This window comes from Ahaetulla prasina, chromosome 1, assembly GCF_028640845.1.
Source record: "Ahaetulla prasina isolate Xishuangbanna chromosome 1, ASM2864084v1, whole genome shotgun sequence".
Classification (NCBI taxonomy): Eukaryota; Metazoa; Chordata; class Lepidosauria; order Squamata; family Colubridae; genus Ahaetulla; species Ahaetulla prasina.
This window is the reverse complement of record NC_080539.1, coordinates 210,722,842-210,749,983: the sequence shown is the minus strand read 5'-3', so window position 1 is coordinate 210,749,983 and position 27,142 is coordinate 210,722,842. Positions and strand designations below refer to the sequence as shown.

The following is a 27,142-nucleotide window of genomic DNA, read 5'->3' as shown; positions in this document are numbered from 1 at the left end:
ACTAAATAGTACTTTGTAGCGTCTTCCTTGCAGTGAGAAAGCCAGAATTGATGGGATTCCTTGCAGATGCTCTACAAAGATTGGGAAGAATCTACGGCCTCTTCTGATCGTCCAACTCTGGCTTAAGAATCAATAGGCTGCTCAAAAACCTGTTCCAGCTTTTGCCAGGGCCACAGATGGGGAGAAGGGGCTGAGAAGGAAGGTCCAGGGAAGAAAGGAAGGTACGCTGCTCCTAGAAGCAAGCAGGCCCAACTACCGGTACTTGCGGAACAATTATTAGGGAATGCATGGGTCAAAACCTTGGTGAAATAAAGTCTTTTCAGGGTGTTTACCATATTTTTGGCGTATAAGATGCACCGGAGTATAAGATGCACCGGAATGTAAGATGCACTTTAGTTTTTGGGGAGGAAAATAGGAAAAAAGCTGATTGACAGGTGGATTGGCCTCCCGGAATAGCCCCAATCAGCTTTTCCCAGAGGTGAATTTTAGCAACAGGTTCTTTGGTTGTAAGCTCTGTGCCTTGTTGTTGTTTTTGTTTTGTTTTTTGCTTTTTTTTTCTGCCTCTGAAACTCTGTTTCAGAAAAAACTTTTTTCTGCCTCTGAAAGCCTCCGAAACAGCTCTGTTTGGGAGCTTCTTTTCTGAAGCTTCGTTTCTGATGCTTTTTTCAGCCTCTGAAACCTCCATTTGAGAAGCTGGACAGGGCTACATTCGGAATATAAGATGCACCTAGATTTTCACCCTCTTTTTTGGGGGAAAAAGGTGCATTTTATACTCTGAAAAATACAGTAATCTTACAACAGATTAGTAAGATAATCTGGTAAGGCCTGTTATTAAGAACACAAAGCCTGCAATTACTGCAGGTTCGAGCCCGGCCCAAGGTTGACTCAGCCTTCCATCCTTTATAAGGTAGGTAAAATGAGGACCCAGATTGTTGGGGGGGCAATAAGTTGACTTTGTAAATATATACAAATAGAATGAGACTATTGCCTTATACACTGTAAGCCGCCCTGAGTCTTCGGAGAAGGGCGGGGTATAAATGTAAACAAAAAAAAAACAAAAAACAGGGAAAAAAAAACCACCATATGAAAACTCAATGACAATTTTCCCAATGGACTATTGCAAAAGGGTATTGATCTCCCACATTTTAGGTATAAAATTGAACCAAATGGCATTTCATATTACTGGATCCAAAATGTGTCACATCATGTTAAGAATAACCTTGACAAATTGAAATACTTCTCTTGCTATGGGTAGAGCTGGATACGATAAGCTTGGAGAAGAAGTTAAAAGAGGTCAAACATCTGAAGAGAAGTTGTCCCCCTTGCACCCCCCCCCAAAAAAAAAACCAATGGAGATTTCAGCATTAGAAGAAATTGCTTAAAGGTATAAATTGTTGGATAGACTAAATTGCTTATTGTAGTTTTCACATTATAAGACACACCTGACCATATGATGCACCTGGGTTTAGAGGAGGAAAAAAAGAGAAAAAAATATCAGGGGGAGTCTGAGAGAACCACCGATAGGTGCCAGCTCTGCCTATTGACTCCTGCACTGTGGAAAAGAGACAGAAGAGGCAGGCAATGACAAAGACAGAAGAGGCGGGGTTCAACACTGTAAAACGACCCCACCGCCGTGGCCCGGTGGCTATTCACCAAAGGATTGGCACCAGTCCACCATTGGGGACCCCTGAGGTAATACACTTCACAGTTTGTGACACAATATTCGCTCCATAAGATGCACAGACATTTCCACCCACTTTTGTGTGTATGTGTGTGGGGGGGAGTGATGGTGAATAGTGCATATTATGGAGCAAAAAATACGGTATATGGTAAAGACGAAATCATGCCTGCATTTATACAGAGGATGGCTAGCCATGACTAATGAGGCAGCAGTTCTTGTGCTAAGCAGGGCTTTAACCTGAACTAGCCATTTTTTTTTATTTTGTCACAACAGTATATACAATCATCAACATAAACAATAACCCATCATGAGAGAAAAAGTATATATAAGTAAAAGTATAAGTAAAAGTATGTATATAATACTATAATGAAGAGAACAATAGGACAGGAACGGTAGGCCATTTTGTGAAACCATTTTGTGAAATGGTTTGATTTGTATTAAGGAGGAATGATATGGCCACTTAGTAGAGATTTAATAGAGATTTAATAGAGATTTAAAGATTGATAGAGATTTAGAGAAAATATTTCCAGAAAAAAAACTTATACCTATATGCTTATACCGCTTGACTCATCAAGCATTTTCCTGTTTTTTTGCAATTGTACCTGAAGGACTCCAAAATATTCCCCCTCTATTTCCTTAAGAGCTTTCTTTTCTTCATGTCATTGTCTTCTCCAGATGTTTTTTGGCTGTGTGTATTTCCCCCCAGATCATCAGTCTGAATGACTACCGAATGTTATATAAATACATTAATTGAACACAGAGTAAAGCCACCACCATCATCATTTTCTGGCATAACAGTGAAGAAACATTTGTCCCAGTGGTGGGTTTCAATTTTTTTTACTTCCGGTTCTGTGGGAGTGGCTTGGTGGGCGTGGCATGGCTTGGTGGGTGTGGCAGGGGAAGGATACTGTAAAATCTCCATTCCCTCCCCCATCCAGGGGAAGGTTACTGCAAAATCCCCATTTTCTCCCAATCAGCTGGGACTTGGTAGGCAGAGAATAGATGGGGATGGGGCCAGACAGAATTTTTACTACTGGTTCTCCAAACTACTCAAAATTTCCGCTACCAGTTCTTCAGAACTGGTCAGATCCTGCTGAAACCCACCTCTGATTTGTCCCCTAAAAATTTAACCCAGTGTTGTGTCTTAAGCTCCCGAACCGGGCCTCCCGGCAGACAGTGACTCAGAGAGTGAGGGGGGAGAGCCAACAGGGCTTCCCTCTGCAGGACCTTCCTCTCTGGCTCCGCTCCAGGTCCCAGAGGCAGGCCAGGTGGATGACGAGGCCTCTTTCTCCAGCACCTTCCCCCTCCCAGGAAATGCCTCAAGACTCAGCTGCTGACAATCAGTCCTGGTTAGATCCCAGGCATCGCAGAAAGGAGAGGGGGGGACAACAAAAGAAGGGGTGGGGCAGGCCTAGAGAGTGCTGAGTCACGGAGCCACACCCCACAGGGTATAAAAGCAGGAGCTTCTTGTGATGGACAAAAACTGACTCTTGGAAACTTTGGCTGCAATATTTTGAGACTAGGACTTTGGCTTCTGTTTATTTCTGAACTGCAGTTACGCTGGTCTGAGGAGATAGGAGAACTTGGCAGGCAATCGCAGGTTCGTTGCCAGAACTGATATCTGTCGTCGGAGTAAATTGCTGGCAGATATAGTGAGCTCGTGTGTCTGCTTGGTTGTGGTTGGTGGGGACAGAACACCCAGGCACTTATCCGGAAGACTTATTCAGGTCTTTTGCTTGTTAAGTAAAATTAATACTCTGCTTCCTCCAGAGGCAATGTCTTCTCCTGGGATTTACGTAAACTTCAGAAGACAGGGAAGCTGCAGAACGTGAAAAAGAGATGAATGTACTATGAAAGGCAGGACATCCCTGCGCTTACCCACCGCTTGGCCCTCTCCTAATAGATTTCTGCCAAGTTCCGTTCTTCGTTCTCCAAATGCAGAATAATTTTTCTCCTGCTGTGTTCTCCAGATGTTTCTTTTTACAATATCAGATAGAAGTCCAGCTCTGTTCAGCATGGCTTCTCATTTTAGCTATAAAACATGGAAAAAACCCTGCAAGCCTTCAATGTGTACATGCAAGAGTTAACAGGTAAATTGAGACTATCCAGAAACGGCACTCCAACATTCCAACTGTGTTATTAAGAAAGTGCTTGTTAAGAAGACACCTACGATTTCTCCCCTTGTAGGAAGCCTGTTAGGTTCATTCAGAGTTCAAAATACTAGCTCTGAAAACTCTCTGTGATCATCCCCCAAACTTGTCCCATTTCAGGCAAACTAATTACTTCTAAATTGTATGCATACACTGTATTATTTTTACATGTGTGCAATGCTATTCCTGATAATGTAAGTCCTCAAGTTGAATGGATGATAATTAAACTAAAGTATTCTGGTAAAATCAAAGTCACTATCATTCAAATCAAAGAGAAGTGAAAAACTTGCCAAAGGCAACAGGAATGCGTTTTTCCTTTTCTTCCTAAAATTTGAGGGCTGAGAGATGGCATTTCCAGTAGTGGGATTCAGCCAGTTCGCACCACTTCGGGAGAACCGGTGGTTAACTTTCTGAGCAGTTTGACAAACTGGTTGTTGAAAGAAATCATCGATTGTTAAATTACTTGAATCCCACCACTGGGCATTTCTTTGTGAACCTGTGCTACTAAATGATAATTGCAGAGGCTTTGTGGTAAGTGATGATGATGATGTGATCCATTTAACTGCATCCAACTCTTGGCAATTCTATGGGCCAAGTCTCAAGATGCCAATCCATAGCTTGCAATATGCTCATACTAATAAATCTTTCTTGAAAATGTAAATTTCCAATAGAAGCTCTCACTTCAGTTGCCAGGAGGCTACACTGAAAACCAGCACTAATTTATGTTCAGACCTCATATCCTTTTTCTAGGAATTCTTTTATTTTTATTTTATTTTATTTATCACAACATTATATATAAGCATAAGCATGAAATAACTTTACGATATATAAGCATATATATATAACCATAAGTATGTAGTAACTATATGAAATTGTATACAATCAAAGGGAACATTAGGACAGGAATGGTAGGTACATTGATGGTCTTATGCACGCCCCTTACAGACCTCTTAGGAATGTAGTGAGGTCAATAGTAGATAGTCTTTGGTTAAAGCTTTGGGGATTTTGGGAATCCTGAACTGAATCTGATTTTGAATTCACCTGAACTGAATCTGAAATATGCAGACTGGAATAAAAAAACACCCACTCATGTTATATGGTGGTTATAAATATAGCAGTGGTTCAGATCCCTGGGGGTTTTTGGGAGTCCATTTCCCCACAGCTGTTCAGTTTCCTAGTTTACTTCTGAACTCAATCCAAATACCTAATCAATTTTCCAAAGTTAATCCTTTTGTCTTTGGCCCAATTATAATTTAAATCTAACCTTTTGGTATCCTAAAGACAAAACTTGTGTTATAGCTCATGACAATTAGAAGTCTTGGTAATTAAAATGTGATGTGTGTGTGTGTGTGTGTATGTGTGGCAGCTCTCTTTCGTGATGAACTACCAGACATCTTTTTGGTCAACCTTGGGATACTTTGTTAGTTGGGTCACCAATGCTGTGTTTATCCAACTTATTCATCTTGCTTTGATTAGCCACAGCTTGCCGAAAAATCACAGCTGCCTAGGTTTATTCAACAGCCCAGCTGTATATTATGATTTACAAGCTACATTTACTGAGTTCACATAATGCGTTAATCCATAGAATCACTTGTTTGTCTTTTGGATAGCAGGATGTGCAAACTGTATAGCAAACTTAATTTTATTTCGATAAACTTTTGGTATCACTTTGCTGGGTTGTGGCTGGACATTTGTTGGCCGGATTTGTGGGCTTTTCTTTATATATAATTACACACACACACATACAGTGTACATACACACACCAAGAAAGTCCAGCAAAGTTTTAGGTCTTATAGCAATTAGTCAAATTATGGTGGGATGCACTCTAAGCAAGATACAATTCTCTTCAGAGCACTGCAACAACTGAACTGCTAGAACATTGTCTGAGGTTTTAATTTCAGAATCTTAGGGAAGAAATCAACGCATTAATATGGCACAAGAGCCATTGGACAAACCAATAAAGATCAAAATTTCTGTTTGTGAATTGGCAAGAATTTTGGAGAACCAGTTGTGTGGAAGTGAGCATGTGCACCTTCTTTGGCCCATCCAATGATCATATCCTTCTCTCCCCCTCCCCCACCCTTTTGAAAATGCCAACTGCTTTTGGAGATCCCATCTGGGGGGGGAGAAGGAAACAGTGAAAGGTTAATTAGCTCTTCAGAATGACCCTCCTATAATGCAAATCTTTCTCTTTTTCCCATACCCATATGGGCAGGCCTACAATGTAGCCCAGAAATGGATCCCCATCTGTATCAATACTGCAGCCAATGGAAAAGAAAAGGCATTATTTGCATTGCATAGATTGACAGCTGAACAGAAGTGGGGGAGTCAGCTCATTTCTTTTGATCAATTTGTACCACCCTTCGGCGAATGAAATCAATCTGAGAATAGCTGAATGGCTGTGTAGTAAATCATTTGAGCTATGAATTGCATGGTGGGAAAGAATACTCCACACGGCGCCCTTTCTCAAAACGGACTTTATGCAAGAGATGTAAATGTTGCACTGGATCCATGTGAGGAAGAAAATGCTCCTTTATGCAAGTGAATAATACAAACAGGAGAGAACAGACTGTTCACAATGATCTTTAAATGTGCTTCATCCCACTCTTGCTGTAGCTTTGTGGCTCATGTAGTTAGGACGCTGGGTTGGAGGTTAGCAAGCCCACGTTCGAGACCTGAGTGAGATTAAATGCTGCTGCATGGTGGGATGAGCTCCTGTCCTTTGCTCCAGCTCCTGCCAAGGACATTAAAGGAACCTCCAACTTGGTGTCCCCTGGGCGATGGTGATGTCATCAGCTAATTCTTTCGACCTGGAAGCATGTTGGTGCTTCTGTCATGAGTATGATGTGATGCCCTTCTTTAATAACTTAATCATTTTACATAGTCAAAGTGGCTAAGAAGCACTAAGATATGAACCTGAAGATGAAGACATTTGAAATAAGCATCTTCATACAGCAAGGTCATTTCTCTAAGCAATAGATGACTATCTTCCTGCGCATAGCTTTTGGAAAGAGAAAAGGAGTTTGTCAGAGTCACTTCCATTCCAAAACCTGTTTGGTTAGAGATACTTGGCAAAATACAAGCATCCCTGCGGGGGGGGGGGGGGGCTGCTTTTAGCTCTTCTTGAAAATACTGTTACAGTTTCACAATAGTTGGCTGTGATTTGTTGCATATCTAAGATTCAACAGAGATATTCTTGCAAAGCAAAGCTTTCTCCAGTAGGTGAGAAAGTCATTCCAGAAGGCCGCAGATGCTTAACTATTCATTGTTAGCCACTCACTGCGGGATAAAGTGCACCTTCAAACAGAAAATCACATCTGATTGCTCTAGCCTCCTGGTTGAGTAATCACATCTGCTTATGTAGAAAATAGAGCAAACAGAGCAATCTGAGTCTTCACTTCTGACTTTAGCATATTTCAAGCAACAACCCAGCGGGCATCCAGCATCTTGAATCAAGGAGCATCCAAATATTTTATTGTTATAATAAATTGTATTGTTATAATAAAATAATCTTCTCCTCCTCCTCCCCTTCTTCCTGCTCTCCTTCCTGCCCCTCCCACTCTTCCTCTCCCTCCTCCTCCTCCTCCCTCCCCCTCTTACACAAAGGTTCTATAGCTTATCTATCACGTCAAATTGAAAAGCAACTTGAAAGTAGGGTTTCAAGGGTCAATGACAAGTAATTTCACAAATATGTCCAGGCTGATTTCTTGGTAGCAAAACAAAAGTATTTTGACTATCCCTTCTTCCAACCCTGGTATTTCCTGCTGATCTGCCATCCAAGTTCCAGCCAGGCTTGCTATCCGCTGAGACTTAGAAAAAAAAATACTATATCATAAATAAGAAATACTGAAAAGCAAAGTGAGCAAGGATGAGGACAAGTGAATGTAAAATTTTGGATGCTGATAACAGAAGTTTGTCCACTGACAGCTCTACAAAGAAGGACCTGTAGGCACATTATGTGACTTTGACTCTGGGACTTTGACTCTGAAAGCTATAGCCGCAATGCAAAAGACCATCATTATTGTGAGACATGTTTTGATTTCTTCTTCGTATTAAAAAAAACATTAGAACTCATTCAGAGTTAGCCTGCTTGTTTTCCTCTCTTGCTTGGTGAACAAAAGAGAAAGTGGGGGGAGGGGGGAGAAGAGAATTTGTCATATAACTGCAAAGCTTTTTTTTTTTTTTTGCTGTGAAACTCTTAGACTTTTAATTCCCATTCAGACTCATGTGCCATTCAATCAAAGTCAAATCTTGCAGTCCCAATCATAATAGGGCCATGATACCAGGATTCCAGGTTTCGATACAAACCTTGTTTGTTTGTTTGTTGAAAGCTTCTGCATGAAACTTAGCAGTAGATTGTATGATAACTGGCTGCCTTTGAGGTATCTCTGCTGTCATTATTAAGGAGCTCCTGGCTGATTTTAAGAGATTTGGGCATTACCTTGCTTGGTACATCTGCTTTTTATATCAGACTTTTTGCATGAACTAATAAGAAAGCTTAACATTCCCTTATTTACTGGGCAGCTTATTTCCTCTGGATCCAAGGGAACAAATTGCCTGGGCATCTCATTGCTGCCCTGACATTTGGCAAAACAAGACATGATTCTGCCACAGTTCCTAGGGGCACCTAGCAATGAATGGTGGGGGGCTTTTACAATGCCTGTGTTCAGCTGACAGAAGGCTGGATTCTGCCAGTGACTATGATTTTAAATGGAATGCAGTTTTTATATATTTGTACATTGATTTTTGCACCGGCTTTTATTGGATTTTTAAAAAACCTGTTGCAAGCCACTTAGATGAGACAGGTGGCCAGACAAATCAAATAACAACAACAACAACAACAACAGAGTTGGAAGGGACCTTGGAGGCCTTCTAGTCCAACCCCCTGCCCAGGCAGGAAACCCTACACCATCTCAGATAGATGGTTTTCCAACATCTTCTTAAAAATTTCCAGTGTTGGAGCATTTACAACTTCTGCAGGCAAGTTATTCCACTTACTAATTGTTCTAACTGTCAGGAAATTTCTCCTTAGTTCTAAGTTGCTTCTTTCCTTGATCAGTTTCCATCCATTGCTTCTTGTTCTACCCTCAGGTGCTTTGGAGAACAGCCCGACTCTCCCTTCTTTGGGGCAACCCCTGAGATATTGGTACACTGCTATCATGTCTCCCCTAGTCCTTCTTTTCATTAAACTAGACATACCGAGTTCCTGCAACCGTTCTTCATATGTTTTAGCCTCCAGTCGCTTAATCATCTTTGTTGCTCTTCTCTGCACTCTTTCTAGAGTCTCAACATCTTTTTTACATCGTGGCGACCAAAACTGAATGCAATATTCCAAGTGTGGCCTTATCAAGGCATTATAAAGTGGTATTAACACTTCACGTGATCTTGATTCTATCCCTCTGTTTATGCAGCCCAGAACTGTGTTGGCTTTTTTGGCAGCTGCTGCACACTGCTGGCTCATATCTAAATGGTTGTCCACTAGGACTCCAAGATCCCTCTCACAGTTACTGTTATTGAGAAAGGTACCACATATACGGTACCTGTGCATTTATAATAGCATATAATATTATAATATAGTATAATAAATAAATAATAGCGGTTTTGCAACCATCATATTTAACCATCATATTCAAAGATCAAATGTTTGAAGCCCCCTTAGGAGAACAGTTGCATAATCATTCTTAGCTCCATACCTCCCTTCCTATGACGAGATTGCTCCTCCCCTTTTCAGTTTCCAAGTAACTTCCTCTCAAACATTTTAAACTTCACAGACATCCTACGAGCTTGTAGATTATGAGTGGATCACATCAAGATATATTTGGCCCCTGAGATGGTGCTGGATTTAGTTTTATTGGACTGGGACAAATGCATTTCCTCTTTTTGTTTATTCAGATTTAAAAGAGCCTGATTAGGTGGCTCAGTGGCTAAGACACTGAGCTTGTCGATCAGAAAGGTCGGCAGTTCGGCAGTTCGAATCCCTAGTACAGGTCTCCTGCGTGAGCAGGGGATTGGACTAGATGACCTCCAAAGTCCCTTCCAACTCTGTTACTGTTAAACTGAGACAACTGCATTCTACTGAGGTCTCTGATTATTGCGTTCTCTAAAATAGGATTGGTTTGTGGAATCCACTTCGCTATATATATTTTTTAACTAGACTTCCAAATTTTGATGACATAGGGACACTTCTTGTTAAAAAAAAATAATCAACCACTTCAAACCTATTTTAATCCCAGCACTGAAGAGAGCTCACAATCCTATAAGACCCCTGGTTTATAGGACATCAGTATTGCTAAGCATAGCTATAGAGAGCGACCAAGTAGTTTTCATAATATTATCTCAAAATTTCCACACAATCAATGTTTTACAAAGATCGCTTTCCAATATAATTTATTTAGACATCTTATCATAGGCAACTACAGCAGGAAAAGCCCCCCACATACATTCCATGAGGATTGCCACACTAAAAATTAATTCTTTTAAAATGCTGAAATTATAATTCATGTTTATATTGCACAGTATGCCAGAAATCTCAAGATAAATATATACAAAACAAAAGTTGAAAAGTATACCCCTATGTCTATTCAGCTACTGTATACTCTGAGGAGTGCAAGGTGAAAAGATTAAGCCACCACTTTAATTTCCCACAATGGTCCCAAAAATTTAAACATGGCAGACCTGCGGCCGTCCATGTGAACAAATTTACTTATCATACAACTCATGCTAGGTGGCTCTGGAAAGGACAATGTACACTAACTATAAGTGTACAGAAAAGACCAGATCAGACAAGACATATGCTGCATAAATCATTACGAAAGCAAACAAGTAACCCATAATGTGGTCCCAATTCAATATTAACGTTGAGAAATTTAAAAGCCCCGTGGAGGAAAAACCTTCTTTCACTGAAGCCCATCACAGTATTTAAAAAGCAGCCTAAAGCTAAAACAAAACAAAGAGAACATGTAAAAAATGGGTACCCCCCTCCCCTGCTCCCCATTTTCTGGTCCCAAAAACATGTTGTACCCAGAAACACCAGTTTTTGGTCCCAAAAACATCAGCATGTCGTACTCAGGGATTTTCACAGTATGACTGTTTTACTGACAAGCAAATGAAATGAGAGAGCATGACTTCCAATTAGGATTCCATGACTTGCCACTATCCATACCTTGCTTGTTTTAACTGTTTGTTCCAATTGAAAATATGACTTTTTCAATGTAAGGCAACATAGAGAGGGGGAAAACCCCGAACAAACTATGCAAAAGCAGATCTTAATGGGATTGGAGTCTATTGCATTCCCTTCTCCTCTGCAAACGTCAAAATTATGAGATTATGCTCAGTAACTGCTGTCGTTTTTCATTGGTAGCGTAAAACTAACTACAATTTTCAGGGGTAAAATAAAGGCCAAAAAATGTATGTTCCTACTGGATTGGCCTCAATGTTCTGTGAGTGATAGGAGGTCAAACGTTTCTTATTGTCAAAGAGCCTCTCCCAAGAGATGCTAACACAAATGCTTTTAAAGAAACCTATAGTACATCTACCAGAGGCAGACGATGGCATTTATATGGAAATACAGCTGAAACTGAATCGTATTTGACAGAAGATAATTGCCTTTCTTCCTCTTGAAGACTCATGCGTGGAAAAGCTTTAATTTTGAACTGACCTACCATTTGGTGGGCGAGAGGACTACAAGCCTGCAGGTGACCAAAAAGATTAATCCTAAATAATTAAGGCATTATATGAGGGCTTCCAAAATAAAACTGGAGATCTCTTTGCTGTTGCTGGACAGTCCCATACAAGGAAAAGATCTCAAGAGACCCCCTTCCCTCCTCTAAGAAGTGGACAACTCCATTTTGCACATGGGGCCTCCAGGTTGAAGAGTCTACAAGTATTTTCCTGAGAAATCCCTAGGATTAACAAAAGAATATATTCCTGTGAGTTGCTAGATATCTCTTGAAGCTTCTCGATGCAAAAAAAAAAACAACCATTCACGAAAATGGTTATCTTTAATCATGGGAAAATAATTCGCTGAGAGCATGAAGACACGGTGAATTATCCAAATTCCTGGCGCCACTTGATAGTAGCAGCGTATGGGTATGTACTCAGGACTACGTATACATACATAGGGCCATTCACAAGACAGGGCAAAAAGAGAGAAAACACAGTTCCATCATAGAACATTTCAGACAGTTTTGTTCTTCCAAAGGTCGTTCCGCTGTGGTATATTGCACACAAAGTCAATGCTTAAATATAAGCTCTGCCTTTTTGACAGAAAGAGTTGCCACATGCTTTTTTTTTATTTTTAAATATTACTATCATTTCGATCCACTCACCCAAGCTTTCCTTCAAATCAACCAGCTGGTATCTAATAGGCACAGCTCATATATATGGCTTCGGTGACCCTTTTAACATGGGTTTCGTAATGGGATGGATGCTCTTGCTTTCTAGCCTCCCCAAAAGCATGGAGGGCAACGAGCTCCAAAGTGAGAAAGCCAGAAGCTTGTCAATTCTTGGTTTTTGCCGCTTCCCTCAGTGGGGGAAGGAGAGAAAGGCTCCGGCTGACTTCTGTCGACATGGTGAAAACAACTTAAGATGCATTTAAAAATTCCGTAAGGTATCCCCTTGGCATATTTACCAAGATGGTATGCAATATGAACGCTTTAAAAAGAGACAAAGTGTTGGCTTAGCTAGTCTAGTGAGCTTTAGAACTTCAGCTGGCAGCAGTTCTCCAAGCTCCTAGACGGAGGTCTCTCATTCAACCCTGAAGTCTCAAGTTGTTTTTCTCTGGCACACCAGAGTTCGCATCATGGACCCCCCTACATGCTTAGCTGCTAAGTCATGGCTTCTTCCAAGAGTCTGAGACCCAGCAACTAGCATGTAATCTTCTCATACAATTTGACACAGCCGTGTTTTACTAGTTTTAAATAGATATTTTTATACCCTTCAGAAATAAGGCTGGTTATGTAAAAGACCAGAGGTTTACCTCATTAGATACCTATAAAACCATCACTACTTATTCAAGGGGCTTTCTACAATTCTTAGTATTATTTTTTTTAGTGCAGCTTTTCTGAACCCTCTACCCCATATTTCTATAAAAGCAGAAATCTGTACATCTGGATATGTCACGAATCAACAAGACAGCAGAGAAGCAGCTTGCAGCTGTCTACACTAATTGCACCTTGAGATCCAGTCCATGGTCCTCTTAATCATCTCCAAGTGAGGCAATCTGCTCAGAGGAAGCTTCCACAAAGTTTCTGGTAATCAGGCACTTCCTCCCTTCAGCAGTCATTTAATATGGCTGTGTGTGTGTGTGTGTGTGTGTGTGTGTGTGTGTGTGTGTTTGTGTCTAACAAATGTTTTGGCTGAAGATGTATTCCAGCTATGTTAAGGGATAATAGAAGAACTGAAGAAGAAATCAAACAAGGTCTTGATAGCTGCAAATCAATGCCTTGAATTATCAGCTCATTCCTTGGTGGCGATACATAGAAAAGATAGCAGCCTTATGTAGAACGAAGACCCTTTCTTGCTCTTCAGTTCATCCTGCAGTGGTATTAGAGAGGAGACATATCGGAGATTGGTTCTTGCATGAAACTTTAGGCATTTAACTAGAGACAAGGAATAAGTAAATTTAGGATACACAGTTCATTCCGTACCGACAAAAAGAAAACCGTTTTGTAAACTGAGAACGTTACACATAAGAGGTACAACAAAGGTATAAGGGCAGAATTGTATAACAGGAGCAAGGCTGAAGGTTTGGCCTCATGGTTCATGTTAACTCTGCTCTACTTCACAGTGGTCTTTTGAGAAAAGCAGGGTGTTTGTTTGTTTTTATTATTATTCTGGCATGAAGTCAAAATGAAGCAAAACAATTCATAACTGTCAGCCTCTGCCTATGATGCTTGCTTGCTATTGGCTGCCATTGTAACGGGAGTGGGGAAGGCTTTGCTGGTATATGTGGGGGGGAAGCGAGCTGGAGGAAACATCTCGAGAAAAGGGAGGAAACATCTCACAGGCTTCAAGCAGCTGTGAAAGGAACTGATAGCTGTCAAGGTCAACCATTCTGACATGCCAGAGAGATGGGGCCCATCTGAAGAAGAGCCCCACATGACACCCTGGGGAGATGTGGATTGGACACTGAACCTGGTTCCTTGGGCGGAGGGATTTGGGATTACTTTCAATATCTAATTTTTGCGCCTGTTGCCTCAGACCTTGCTTTTCTTTTGTTGCATTCAGTTCATATTCAGTAAAAGTATCTTTCTCTATAAACATGGAGTTGGGGGGTCTTTCTTTCTTGGGTTTTGAATGGAGGCACGCTTGACAATAACTCAGCATGATGTGTCAACTTGGTCTAGAGTCTATTGGAAAAAGAACAGCATGGAATGGGAAGATGTTGGGTGGGGGGAGTGGGATTCTCCTGAGGAACTGGAAAGATGGCTTGCTGGGATCCTGGGTAAGAGCCCTCCTGGCATCATCTGGCTGTCTCCTTGAATGGCATACCTTTAAGATTGGCTGGGCTTGGAAATGATGTTGGCTCAAATACAGGGGGTTTGCACCTGGCCTAGGAAAAGTCAGGGACTCCAGAGGGAATTCATTTGCAGAAGGCTTTTCTCAAAACATACAAGCATAAAAACAGTATCTTTTCCAGCTGACAGGAGGAGTCGGGTAGCACCTTTTCCAATTAACAAATTTTATCGGAAGGTATCAGCGTTTGTGAGTTCATGACATTTGTTAAATTTAGAGCAACAAAGTAAGGTGTTTTTGTTGGAAAAATTGCTGCCAAACTACCTACTTTTTTAAATCACAGCTTAAAGCATAAAAATGGTGAATGTGAATACAGATTATAAAATGTTAGGGCATGATGATGATGATGATGATGGGAAATCTTGACTGTAACTTCACCTTTTCCTTGTGTGCATAAATGGACCACAATGATAAGACCCTCAATATATTAGTAAAGATTGGGAGAAATCGGAAGCGTAATGGCGAGACTGGCTGGAAAAATAGTGGGCTCCGATGACCTCCAGGAAAATCCAGCCAGACAAACCGCTGTTGGTGGGTGTTTGGACCAGAATCATCCTGTAGGGATGGTGAAGAAGGAGAGGTGCCTCAGACGATCAAGTGGAACAGGCAAGTTCCTCGAAAGGTCGGAGGCTGCTCTTTGAACCGGCTGCGGGGGTGGCAGCCATTGAAAAATGACCACTCTGAAGTTGGGGCAACTGGACTGTTTTTTGTGCATTCTGTGTTTGAACAGAATGCTGGTACTGGGTGAGTGATTGGCCAACTCACAGGTAAAAAAGAAAATTTTTAATAATTTTAAAAGGTGTCCTGGCGGGCGGTTCGGAAAACGAGTAGCAAAAATCCCTGCCTGCCCCCCATGCCCACTCAATCGCCCGGTTCATTCATCTACAGAATAGTAGATGAAATATGAAATGGCAATGGGGTTTAATTATGAAGACAAGTTAAATTAAGAGATAAAACTGAAATGTTAAAAAGTGGGATGGGGATTTTGAAAAATATATACTGTAAATGAAGAAATAAGATAATTAATTGATGTTATTATAAGAAATTAGGAATTAAGGGTGGATAGTAATACTGTTTATGTATTCTGTATTAAGAAGAGGTTAAGATAAGATGTGGATGGTTAAGTTAAAGGGTTTCAATGTAAGAATTGAATATGATGATATATATTGTGTATAGTTAAAAAGCGGGATGGGGATTTTGAGAAATATATTTTGCAAATGGAGAAATAAGATAATGAATTGATGTTATTGTAAGAAATTAGGAATTAAAGGGTGGATAGTAATACTGTTTATGTATTATGTATTGAGAAGAGATTAAGATAAGATGTAGAAATATGTAAAAAGAATATTATGGCCGAAATTGGAAATATAAAAAATGTACTTGGTGGTGGGGAGCGGAAGAGAGATGAAATAACAAGATATAGTGAAAAATGATGAATTTGTGATAAAGAATTATATAAAAGGGATGAATCTGAAAATAGTGGGAAGACTGGAATAGATTATAAAAATTAAGAAATATAAGATGTATAAGATGTGACCTGGTCAACACTGTTCATAAAATATGTAAGAAAATTACATTTTCTGGAATAATTTTTTTTAATAAACTTGTTTACAAAAACAATATTAGCAAAGGTTTATTCTTGTAACAAAGTAAACCTTTCTTCCTTTCAGAAGCATAGAGAAGGACTAGGATAACTTACCTCTTAGTCTGAAAATGAGCAGAAACAACGAAGGTACGGTTGACCTAACTGCACAGCTCTGGCTCTTTCAGTGGCTCTTCGGAATTCTCACTGAGATTAGGCTCACCTGAAATTCAAAAACAGAAACTGCTATAAATGATTCTACATGCTGTTCATCTTTCATTTGGCGGTGTGATCTGTGTGGCTCGGGGGTTAGAGCAGAGTAGTACAATTTGAGCCCCTGGGCGCATGCTGTCCACACAAACTTTGAGTGTAGCCCTTCGAAAAGTATGGAAATTGTAAGAGATAAAGATTCAAGAGACTTTTATTTAAAGAACCAACTGCAAGCTTCCCTTTTATTAGGGAAGAGATTCTCTGCTGACCAGTTCATAACAAAGCTGTGAAAAGAGAGTTAGAAAGTCTCTGCCTGTATATGTATATGTTTCCAACCAATATGGCCCTGAGCTTTCTTTTGCCAATTGGGCCAGCAATGCTTGCTGATGTTGCTCCATCTTGTTTTAGGTCTCTTTTGTGGATCCTTTTTATCAAGTGGGATCCATTTTATGACTTGGTTCATCTGCCAGCAGTTCTAAGAACAGTTTTGGAGCAGTGGTTAGAATGCAGTACCGCAAGCTAACGCACAGCTCACTGCCAAGAGTTTGATTCTGACTGGCTCAAGGTTGATCAGCCTTCCATCCTTCTGAGGTCAGTAAAATGAGGACCCAGATATTCGCGGACAATATGCTGACTCTGTAAACCTCTTAGAGAGGGCTGTAAAGCACTGGGAAGCAGTATATAAGTTAGTGCTATTGCTATGTGCCCAGCCCATTTTGATTTCAATTCTTTTATTCTCTTCATAATATCATATATTTTTATTTGTTTTCTAATCCATGTGCAGGTCTTTCTATCTTGTCTTGCAATATATTGCATTGTATATTGCAATATATACAACATATTGTATTGTATATTGTAATATATAGCATACATTGTAATACATATGTAGATGTTGAAATTCATGAACCTTCTTTTCATCTTAGTATGTTTTGCTAAGGTGAACCCTTTCAGAACTCTAGCAAAGAATAAGTATTGGAGCAAGCAGCTGCCAATGTGCCTGATGTTAGCTGTATTTAATTAAGCCTGGATCAGGGGTGAAATTCAGCTCCGCCCACCTGCGCAGACATCATGACATCACTTTTTTGCAACATTTTAAGCCTCTGCGCATGCGCGGACATTTGCAAACCAGTAGGGAAGGTAAATGAATTTCACCCCTGGCCTGGATGTAAATTAAATTTCGTTTTTGTCCTGGCTGCACCCATACGTTTGTTGAGGCTTCTTCCAATCTTTAGAATGTAGCCCTGGTCATGGAACTCAGTGGCCATAGGAGGTCCAATGAATTCTTCCCTGAGGAAAGAAAAAAACAGCCCCTTTAGAAGAGAGTGAGGGGAACACTGAAGGAGCAGTGCTTTCTTCCATGGAGAAAACATGGAACAGGATTGGGGTTCTTGAAAGAGTCTGGCAGCATGAGTTGGAACCCTAAATGGGAGAACTTCAGACTGCAACATTTTGTTTCAGGTCCTAGTTAGATCAAACAGAAACAGACACCATGGAAACCTTTTATTACAACAGCTACAGCAGTGGCACCCCACAGGCCTGAATCTACTTTCCTTCCTCCCTCTTTCACATGTAAATGGGGGGAGGGGGTCTTTCTGAGGCATTTTCATAAACGACTTCCTTCACCTGGGTTCAAGTCTTGTTTGTCTGGTCAATGTCTTGGTAGTGGATCTTCCCTCTGTCCTTCAAGACCATCCCCTGTACGCTTTACACATTTTGATTGGATTGTATAGATTTTCATGTATAAATTACACAACAAATGAAGCGGGGGAGGGGAAGGTTCCCTAAAGGACTTTTTTCTCAGCACACTATTTGGATTATATATATATTTTTCCTGGGATTTGAAAGGTATCCGTTATTTAAAAGGATGTCAATTAAATTAAATTCCTTCCCTTGCTTGAGTACATGTCACAGCTTGTCCATGTTATTTAAAAATAGCTTCCTCAGAACTGTCCCCCAACGTTTATATAGACAAGAATGCTTTAGGTTCCCATCAGAGGTGGGTTTCAGCAGGTTCTGACCAGTTCTGGAGAACCGGTAGCGGACATTTTGAGTAGTTGAGTAGAGAACCAGTAGTAAAAATTCTGACTGGCCCCATCTATTCTCTGCCTCCCAAGTCGCTGCTGATAGGGAGGAAATGGGGATTTTCCAGTAACCTTCCCCTGGAATGGTGTGGGAATGGAGATTTTGCAAGCCACGCCCACCAAGCCACACCCACAGATCCGGTAGCAAAAAATTTTGAAACCCAATACTGGTTCCCATTCCTCATCTTAGTATAGCTCTGTGAGCTGCCTGAGTTGAGGAATCTTCACTGAAAAAAAAAAGGGTTACTACATTTAAATCCTTCGGAGGATGTAATTTTCCCTTGTCCCACTGAAAGTAATCAAATAGATTTAAGATTGAGCAAATCACTTCGCCAAGTCAGTTCCAGGGCCTTGTCCCAAATTTACTAGGATATGATATATTAAACATAAATTAAGTACACTATAAAGGACTGATTTCCATCTACAAGCAATTATTTCCCTGGAGATCAGCTATATAATGAACATTCCTTCCAGAATGCATCCAGATGCTTTTATTAGTTCTAATCCAAGCTAATTATGATAGTGCATTATCAAGAGCCTTCTCTCACGCCATGCAAACAACATAACCTTCCAAGATAATGAAATGCAATATTCTGCAAGTTCTCCTGTTGGGAAGTTTCTCCTGAAATTAATGTAAATTAGCAATGGAACCCAAGTCATTTTTTTAGTAGAAATGACTTTGTCCAAGGGACTCTATAATGATATTGAATGCCTACAATTAAGGGGAGGTATTTTCTAATAGAAAGCGAATGGCTCAGCCATAAAAAGGTGGCGATCCTTACTATTTACCTAAAAAATGGTTTCCATGGTGTCTCAAAAGATTTGACATTCAACAAATGACAAATCATTTACTTCTCTGGGAAGAAGGTCTACTTCTTGGGGCTTACTTCCAAATATTCTCAGCTAAATATGTCATTTTCATTGCGCACATAATCAAGTAGCATATGAAATACCTCATGTTATACCCGATAGTAGATAATAGCAGATAATAGAACAGTGAGCACACTGTCTCAGATTTGCTCACATAGACATCCTCAACAAACTAAGATGAGGTTAACCTGACACATCCACAGTTATATCAGGAGGCAGGTTCCACCCTGATGTACTTGTGCCCAAGATCAGATGGAAGTTTATAAGGCACAAGATTCGCAACAGGATGTGATGATACAAATTCTGTCATTTCCCCCCCCACCTCCAAAAAACCCTCCTGTCAATTAAACTAGCCCACTTAGTATAGGGTAAAACAGATTTGGACAAGAGGCAGAAAAGAACAAAGGATTTGGGTGAGATGGTATTTGTTTTTCATTTGGTGGTGGGGGGAGCAGAGTAATGGAAGGGACTGCAGATGGCATACAGAGATTAACAGGGACTTTATTGAAGGTCAGACAACTAATCTGAAAATGAATGGAACATAAGCATAAGAAGTTACATTCTTAGCAAAGTTAGAGTTTGCAAGAAAGAGCAAAGGAGATTAGGATAAAGAACAGTAAAATATCTCTGAATCTCTTTTTCTTTCTTTCTTTCATTTTCTCTAAGTAAGCAAACTGGTTTGCTCAATAAGCCTAAAAGTTTCTAGGAGAAGACAGAGACACAGAGAACGGAGCAACTATTCTTCACCATTAAATCCGATAGGCAGGATTTTCAAGGATAATATTTATTGGCAAACTAATCACACTGGTATAAAAATAGCTTGTCACTCTAATCTTTGCATTCTTTCCCTTCCAGCCAGAGGTGGGATTCAGCCAGTTCAGACCAGTTCGGGCGATCCGGTTGTTAAATTTTTGTGCGGTTTGGAGAACCGGCTAATCGCACCACTGGCTGGCCCCGACCCACCCACCCACCCCGTCCTGCCCCACCCCTCCCAGTCACTGCTTATCTCGCCTCGCTCGCCTTGGCCATGGCATAGCATCTGCTACTCTCTGGCTCCCTCACTCGTTAGCTCACTTGCCTCAGTCACATGGCCTTGGTGGCCAGCCCACTTGCCTGCCTTCACCCTGGCCTCCCACGTGCCAAGGTCCCTGCTGAGCCTTCCTTCACCATTCTCCGCTGCTTCCCATGTGGCCCAGCTACTTGCCTGCCTGGTGAGCCTTCCTTCACGTCTGTGCCAGTGCATATGGCCTGCCACCGCTGCCTCTTTGCCATTGGCTCTGGCAAAGAGGCAGCAGGTGCAGGCCATTCGTGCCGGCAAAGAGGCAGTGGCGCTGGTGGCAGACCAGTTTCTCGGGGTGGAGTCATGCCCAGCTGTACCAACAAAGGCTGGAAGTAGCTGCCTGCTGTTTCCTGCTACAAAAATCTTTTTAAAAACCCTGACTGTCAGGCGGCAAGACCCAACTAGAGATGAGGCATCAGAGAATTACTGTTGCTGTTGCTGCACAAAGGTAAGTCTAAGGCTCTGGCCATCGCCACCACCGCTTCCACCTGCTTGTACCGCCCCATTTTGCCATGAAGGACATCGAGTTGGCCACACCCAGTCAATCACGACACCACCCCAGTGATGGGTTTCAAAATTTATACTACTGGTTCTGTGGGCGTGGCTTTGTGGGTGTGGCATGGCTTTGTGGGCATGGCTTTGTGGGCATGGTTTTGTGGGTGTGGTAGGGAAAGGATACTGTAAAATCTCCATTCCCTCCCGATCAGCTGGAACTTGGGGGACAAAGAATAGATGGGGGTGAGGCCAGTTTTTTACTGCAAGTTCTCCAAACTACTCAAAATTTCTTCTACCGGTTCTCCAGAATTGGTCAGAACCTGCTGAAACCCACCTCTGCACCACCCCCCGGTTGTTCAATTAGTTGGATCCCACCACTGCTTCCAGCTTTGTCCATTTATAAAAAGAGAGCTGCAAAATTATTTGATGCAGCAGAACCAGAAAGTCCGCTGGATCTCCAAACTGCCTTGAAATCTCCCAGAAGCTATTTGAAGGACTAACTGAAAAGATTCTGTTTGAATATTTGATTTGATAGGTGATTTCAACAAATTCCTTTTCAATGAAATCACTTCTTTAAAGCTCTGCACAAACCTAATAGTTATCCTCAATTAAAGAGTTCTTAGCCCAGGACTTTCTTCCAGTGCCAGAACCAAATGAAGTTTCTAAGCCTCATGTATTTTAAAAAAATGCATTGGCTTAATTGTGGTATTCTTATAGCAGGATAATTTAAAATGTGTTGAATGGGAAAAGAAAAAAAAGGTAGCTGATATTGTTACCCCATCAGGGATTAGAAACCTATATGATCCCATGCATATCACTGCAGCCAATCACAATATTTGCACAGGATATTTAAACCACTGGTGACTGATCCTGTTGCCTAACCTGTACTTATCCTGCAGAGGAGAATCTTACCAACTCACTTGATAATGTTTCACTGTCAAGTTGCTATTAAGAAGTGCTTCCTAACTTTCAATCAGAAACTGCCTGCCCACAGTTTATTATATGTCATGCACTCTAGGATGTCAGATATTGTCTTCTTCCCACTGAGTCCCTTTAAATGATTGAGGAATGCTATCATCTCTCTCCTTAATTGTTCTCCCAACCTCAAGTAACTTTGCCCAGTCCCCCTCAGTCTCTTCATGTAAAATTAGTTTCTGGTTCTCTCTTCTTTTCTGACCTTCTTTCCATCCTTTACTTTAGTTTCTTTGAATCCCAGCATAGGAACCAAGAGGAGCTGGAACAATACAGTATACAGAACTATTAATTTCCTATGATTTGAAAATTATATTTTTATTTATGTTGCTTAAATTGCATTTGGTTTTTTTTGGTTTTTTTTCCCAACCCAAAAGCATGTTCAGCTGATTTAAATTCAGCTTGTCATTCCAATCTCAAAATCCTTTTCAAACATAGCTTGCCAACTATTGGCATCGTATGTGCATGTGATCAATTTTTCCAAATGAACAACATACATTTGGGTCTATTAATTGATACCTTTTTATTCTCAGCACATTTCTCTAACCTATATTCCAATTCCAATTTCATCTATTCCTGATATGCAAGATACAAGATGTAGATATATACCATCTAGTGGCTTGAACATACAAATGCAGCCATTTGACATATCGGACAAATAGCAATTTGACTACAATTCTGCAAAAACAAGAGAGAAAAAAAGGAAGAGAAAAGAGTTCCTATTTCACTGTGCGTATGGTGAATAATTGCTGTATTGAAGCTATTTGTTTTCCTTCATCCATATGACCATTAGCAACTCTAGTCTTGTTATTCAGTATGTCCAAGATGGCATAACAAGCACAGATGAAAAGATGAAATTACATGACAATATTGGTGTACTGGCAAGGGAAAACATACCTTTTTCTGCTAAATCTTTCCACCTGTCTTTGTTTTCCTGTATGGTCTGGAATAGGTTGTCCTTAAAGCTTCTTAAATCCACCATTGCCAAAGCATTTTCTGAGCAGGTCCCACCAACACATGCAGCATTTTTTATACTGATTTTTTTGTGTATATCGCTGCTGGTACTTCCTGTACTATTTTCACTACAAAGATAGGAAAATGATAGATTAGAATCAAGACGCCTTTACTGCCTGGAAATACAAAAGCAGAAAATTTTTGGTATACTCCAAAATGTTGCATACCTCCAGAATGCAGAATTCAACTAAACTGGGATCAATTCATTCATTCTCGAGATGTGATCGTAGGCACATTGTACAGCAACCAATTGATTCCAATTTCATTTTAAATTGTATTTTATTCCGATTTCATTATAAATTGTTTTTAATCAGATTTTAGTAATAATTTGGGTCTGGAACACTGCATTTTGATCTGGCCCAAGGGCTAATCAATAAAGAAAAGTAAAGTACAGCAACCATTCTAACATGCTTCCCTCTATAGGTGGAAATTCGGTGACTTGTAACTAATGTTTCCAGAGGACTACAGATGGAAAAGGCTAGTTTAGAAACAAGCCCCAGTGATTTCAGTGATACCGATTTTCAGGAAAGAATACATAGCACTGAATCTTAAATTAACTGGATTAGACGAACTAAAGCATCTGCTAACTCCTGTGTAGTCCCTTCCCCCTTCTTTAAAATGGAGCAGAGGCGTTCATTTTAAAGGTATTTCATGATATCAAATCAAAACATTCACCTTTGACTTCAGATGATAACAGATAAAGTATCTGAAGCCAATGTTTATAGTATTACAATAAGAGGAGAAATAATCCACACAGTAAAAAAGATTTTTCTGCAATTGGCTCAGGATTAGAAAAATCAGACTATATGCGAGCCCCAGTCCCTCCTTTAATATTTTCTACGTAAGAATTTATATGTAAACATTCTACTCTACAATAAGCAAAACCAGAATAAACAACACATCCTGTCTTTTGCTTTTCATACATTCAGCTTCCAATTTGAGTAGAATACAATCCATAGATAACAATCTGCAAATATTGCCACTAGATGGCAGTACTATATCAGGATCATTGCAGTTTCTGAAAATTAAAATAGTTCAGGAGGAAAACAAGGGGGGGGAAAAAGACAACAACCCAAAACCACAAACCTTGGTGCTGTCAGAAAGGTAGGACTTTCGGACTTGGATGCTTCCTCTATAAGAGGAAAAACTATTTTCTCCATGTAGTCAGTAAGAAGAGCAAATGTTGGTTTCACTATGAAATCAATGAAACCTGTAGAACAATAGAAAGGGTGGGGTGAGGAGAGACAACGGTTGTAGCTTCTGCATTTTCAGAATGAAAATCTGACATTGTTGGTGCTAGCACTGGGGAAACTAAACAAGGATCAGTTTCAATCCATGGCAGGAGAGGATAATACAGAAAGCACATCTGTGGGAATCTCCAATAGCACCATTTATATAAGTAGGAAATACCTAGGACATGTACGAATGGAAGGGCACTGAGATCCAGTTAAGGTTTTGTGCAGGAAAAAAATGGGATGGCTAGCAAAAATAAACCCTTCCCTTCCAAATGCTGCCAATACCCAGAACTTCACTAGACATTACTCTGGATTCAACCAACAAGTTCTTTGAAAATTGAACCATTTTGTTTGTCCCAAAGGTGCTTTTTCGGGAGGCAGCTGAACTTTCTTGTTTTTCTTTGAAGACTTTTTGCTTCTCATCCAAGAAGCTTCTTCAGCTCTGACAGGATGGTGGGGAATGGAAGGATTTATATTTTTAAGTGCCTGTAAACCGCCCTGAGTCCTTCGGGAGATAGGGCGGTATATAAATATGATTAATAAATAAATAAATAAATAAATATTACTTGCAGAAGCTGGTCATTAAGAGAATAGTTGAGGTGGACTTCCGGCTGAGCTTCCTGTGGCATCAGAGTTGAGGAACGCGATCCTCCGCGATCCTGCTCCAAGTTCACCCCATTGGAGGGCTCCAACTGAGCCATAGCCACCCTGGAGGGGTGGTGAAGTAAAGGGTGATTGCCTTGCAGGTCGAGGAGAGCTGCATCTCTCCTCCCTGACTCGGAAAGCCCCCTCATCCAAAGACAAGGTGCAGCGGCAGCAAAATGGCTGCCATGAAGCAGAATACCCAAAACAGTTCAGGAGTGAAGAGAGCAGTGAACAGAGACTGGGTCAGAGGCTGGGTGAGATGATTCTTTTTTCTTTAAACTTACCCCAAGGATAAGAAAAAATCCTAGAGAAGAATCTCTTTTTATAGAGATTTATGTTGAAAAGTAAATTAAGAGTGCTATCTACTGACAGAAGGAAAAATTAGACTCCTAGACTCCTGGAATCTTACAGGGATCCTGGGAAGCTAGAATAAAAGACTAAAAAGGTTGACTCAGCCTTCCATCCTTTATAAGGTAGATAAAATGAGGACCCAGATTGTTGAGGGCAATAAAGTAGACTTTGTATATAATATACAAATGGATGAAGACTATTGCTTAACACATTGTAAGCCGCCCTGAGTCTTCGGAGAAGGGCGGGATATAAATTCAAATTAAAAAAAAATACAGAGTAGACTTAAAGAACTTGGAAAATGTTTTGGATTAACAGAGTACTGAGTAAATGCTTGGATGGACCCATCTGGATAATCGATTTTGGTTTGAAAGAAATGGAGATTGAATGAAATAAATATCTGCTGGAAAGAAGGCAGTGTGGGAATTGGAGAGGAGAGTCTTATTTATCAAAACATGCTCCCAGGATCTTGGATTCTCTGGACGCTGGATTCAATTGAGGCGTGATTGTTTACCCTACATTTATTGTCACTATGGCTGGAGTTGAAGGAACAGCTCTGGAAATGAGAGAATTTCTTAATGAGATGGCCTTGGTGTTCCAAAATATTTTGAACTTAATTGATGGTATGGCTCAGAAAGCAGAGTGTATTTTGCAAAGAATGGGAAATAAAGACCAAAATGTACATGAACTGGTGGAAACAACAGAAAAGACTGGATAAAATGGACCACTTAAGTCAGCAAATAGAATATGAACAGGGAAAAAATGTGGATCAGAAAAATCAGTAAATAAAGTAACAGCTTGATGAAGAGGAAAACCAGACAAAGGACAAGCAAAAGGAGTGGAAAGAACAGAAGGATTGGCCACATCAACAAGTAAACCAAGAACTGGAGCAAAAAAGGGGATTGACAAATCAGCTGACAAAGGAAGAAATACTGAAGAAAACAAAACAGATAATCAACAATTGGAGAGGCAGGAAGATACTTTTGACAGGGAGATTAGGATAAGGGCAGATAATTGGGAGAATTGGCAGTACAAGATTCTACTAGGAGACATGTTTTGAGTGAACTAAGAAGTGATAGATGAAAATAGAGATAAAAATGAGGAGTGTGGGAGCAGAATTAAAAAGTGGATAAGAATTGAAGCACTAAAAAAGAGAAGAGATGATGGGTAAAAAAATTGCCCTTTAAAAATTAAAGTAGCCTGTTATAAGCTAGAGAGGCAGAAATAAAATTAGATAGGGGAAATATTAAAACATAAATTGGTTACAGAATGAATAAAATAATAGATTAGAAGTTTACAGATGTTAGGTATTTTTTAATGTATATTTAAACTATGTAATGGGCTTATATAAATCTGATTAATGTGATAATAATGATAATGTGAATTGGATCAATATGAATCATATTTAGTTAAATTTGTACATACTGTTATTGTGAATTGGATTAATATGAAAAAAATGGATAAGAATTGAAGTACTAAAGAGGAGATGTATAAATAATATAATAAGGATTATATAAATTTGATAAATATGATAGAGATTATTAACAAGGTTAGCATGAATTGGATCAATATAAATGAAATTTAGTTAAATTTGTTCATATATAATAGAGAAATGTTTAGATAGAACAAGAAAGATATAGATGTAGGGAGATATAAAGATGAGGAGTTAGGCATTTTTTGAATATGTATATTTGAACAATATAATGAGGATTATTTGAATTTGAGAAATGTGATAGAGATTACTAATATTGTTACTGTGAATTGGATTAATATGAATGATACCCAGAACCAACTCTGTTCACACACAATATAAATGTATAATTTAAATAATAATAATAATAATAAAATATATATTACAAAAAGAAAGCGAGAGAGAGAGAGTAATTGAGGCCACTTGGAGGTTTATCTGTGTTCTCAGGGTCACCTGAGTAGTGCAAATGGCTGTGGAGCCTTCTTGGATGCCCTGTGTCCCTTCACTGTTGAAGACAGGCTCAGGCTGATGGAAAGGAATTTGTGTTGTCTGCATCTCAAACTGAAGCGCAAATGGTTCCTGTAGTCTGCAACAGGGAGGAAAACATCCTGCAGCCAAGAAGGCTCCGCACCCATTTGTACTTCTCAGGTGGCTCTGAGTACATAGGCAAACCTCCAGATGGCCTCAACGACTCTCTAAAAGAATGCAAATGACCAGCTGTCTGCAAGGAATATAATTTTTTGTGTTCCCTACCATCCAGTCAGAGCTGGAGAAGCTTCTTGGATGAGAAGCGAAACGTCTTCAAAGAAAAAC

General features: G+C 40.1%; 1 protein-coding gene across 3 annotated transcripts in view; it reads right to left on the bottom strand.

Annotated features, from left to right (window-relative positions):
* Positions 1 to 10,207: 10,207 nt before the first annotated feature.
* The window catches only part of PDE1A (phosphodiesterase 1A), a 189,072-nt gene continuing 172,137 nt past the window's right edge, over positions 10,208 to 27,142 (bottom strand). For 2 of the 3 annotated variants that reach the window (XM_058189316.1, XM_058189333.1), the window contains exons 12-15: positions 23,717 to 23,840; positions 22,514 to 22,698; positions 16,046 to 16,151; positions 10,208 to 13,365 (exon numbers count right to left, since the gene is read on the bottom strand). In XM_058189316.1, the coding sequence (XP_058045299.1) occupies positions 16,090 to 16,151; positions 22,514 to 22,698; positions 23,717 to 23,840 (371 nt within the window). In that variant the 3' untranslated portion in view covers positions 10,208 to 13,365; positions 16,046 to 16,089. Of the gene's footprint in view, positions 13,431 to 16,045; positions 16,152 to 22,513; positions 22,699 to 23,716; positions 23,841 to 27,142 lie in introns of all 3 variants that reach the window. The other variant, XM_058189323.1, reaches the window with a different exon arrangement.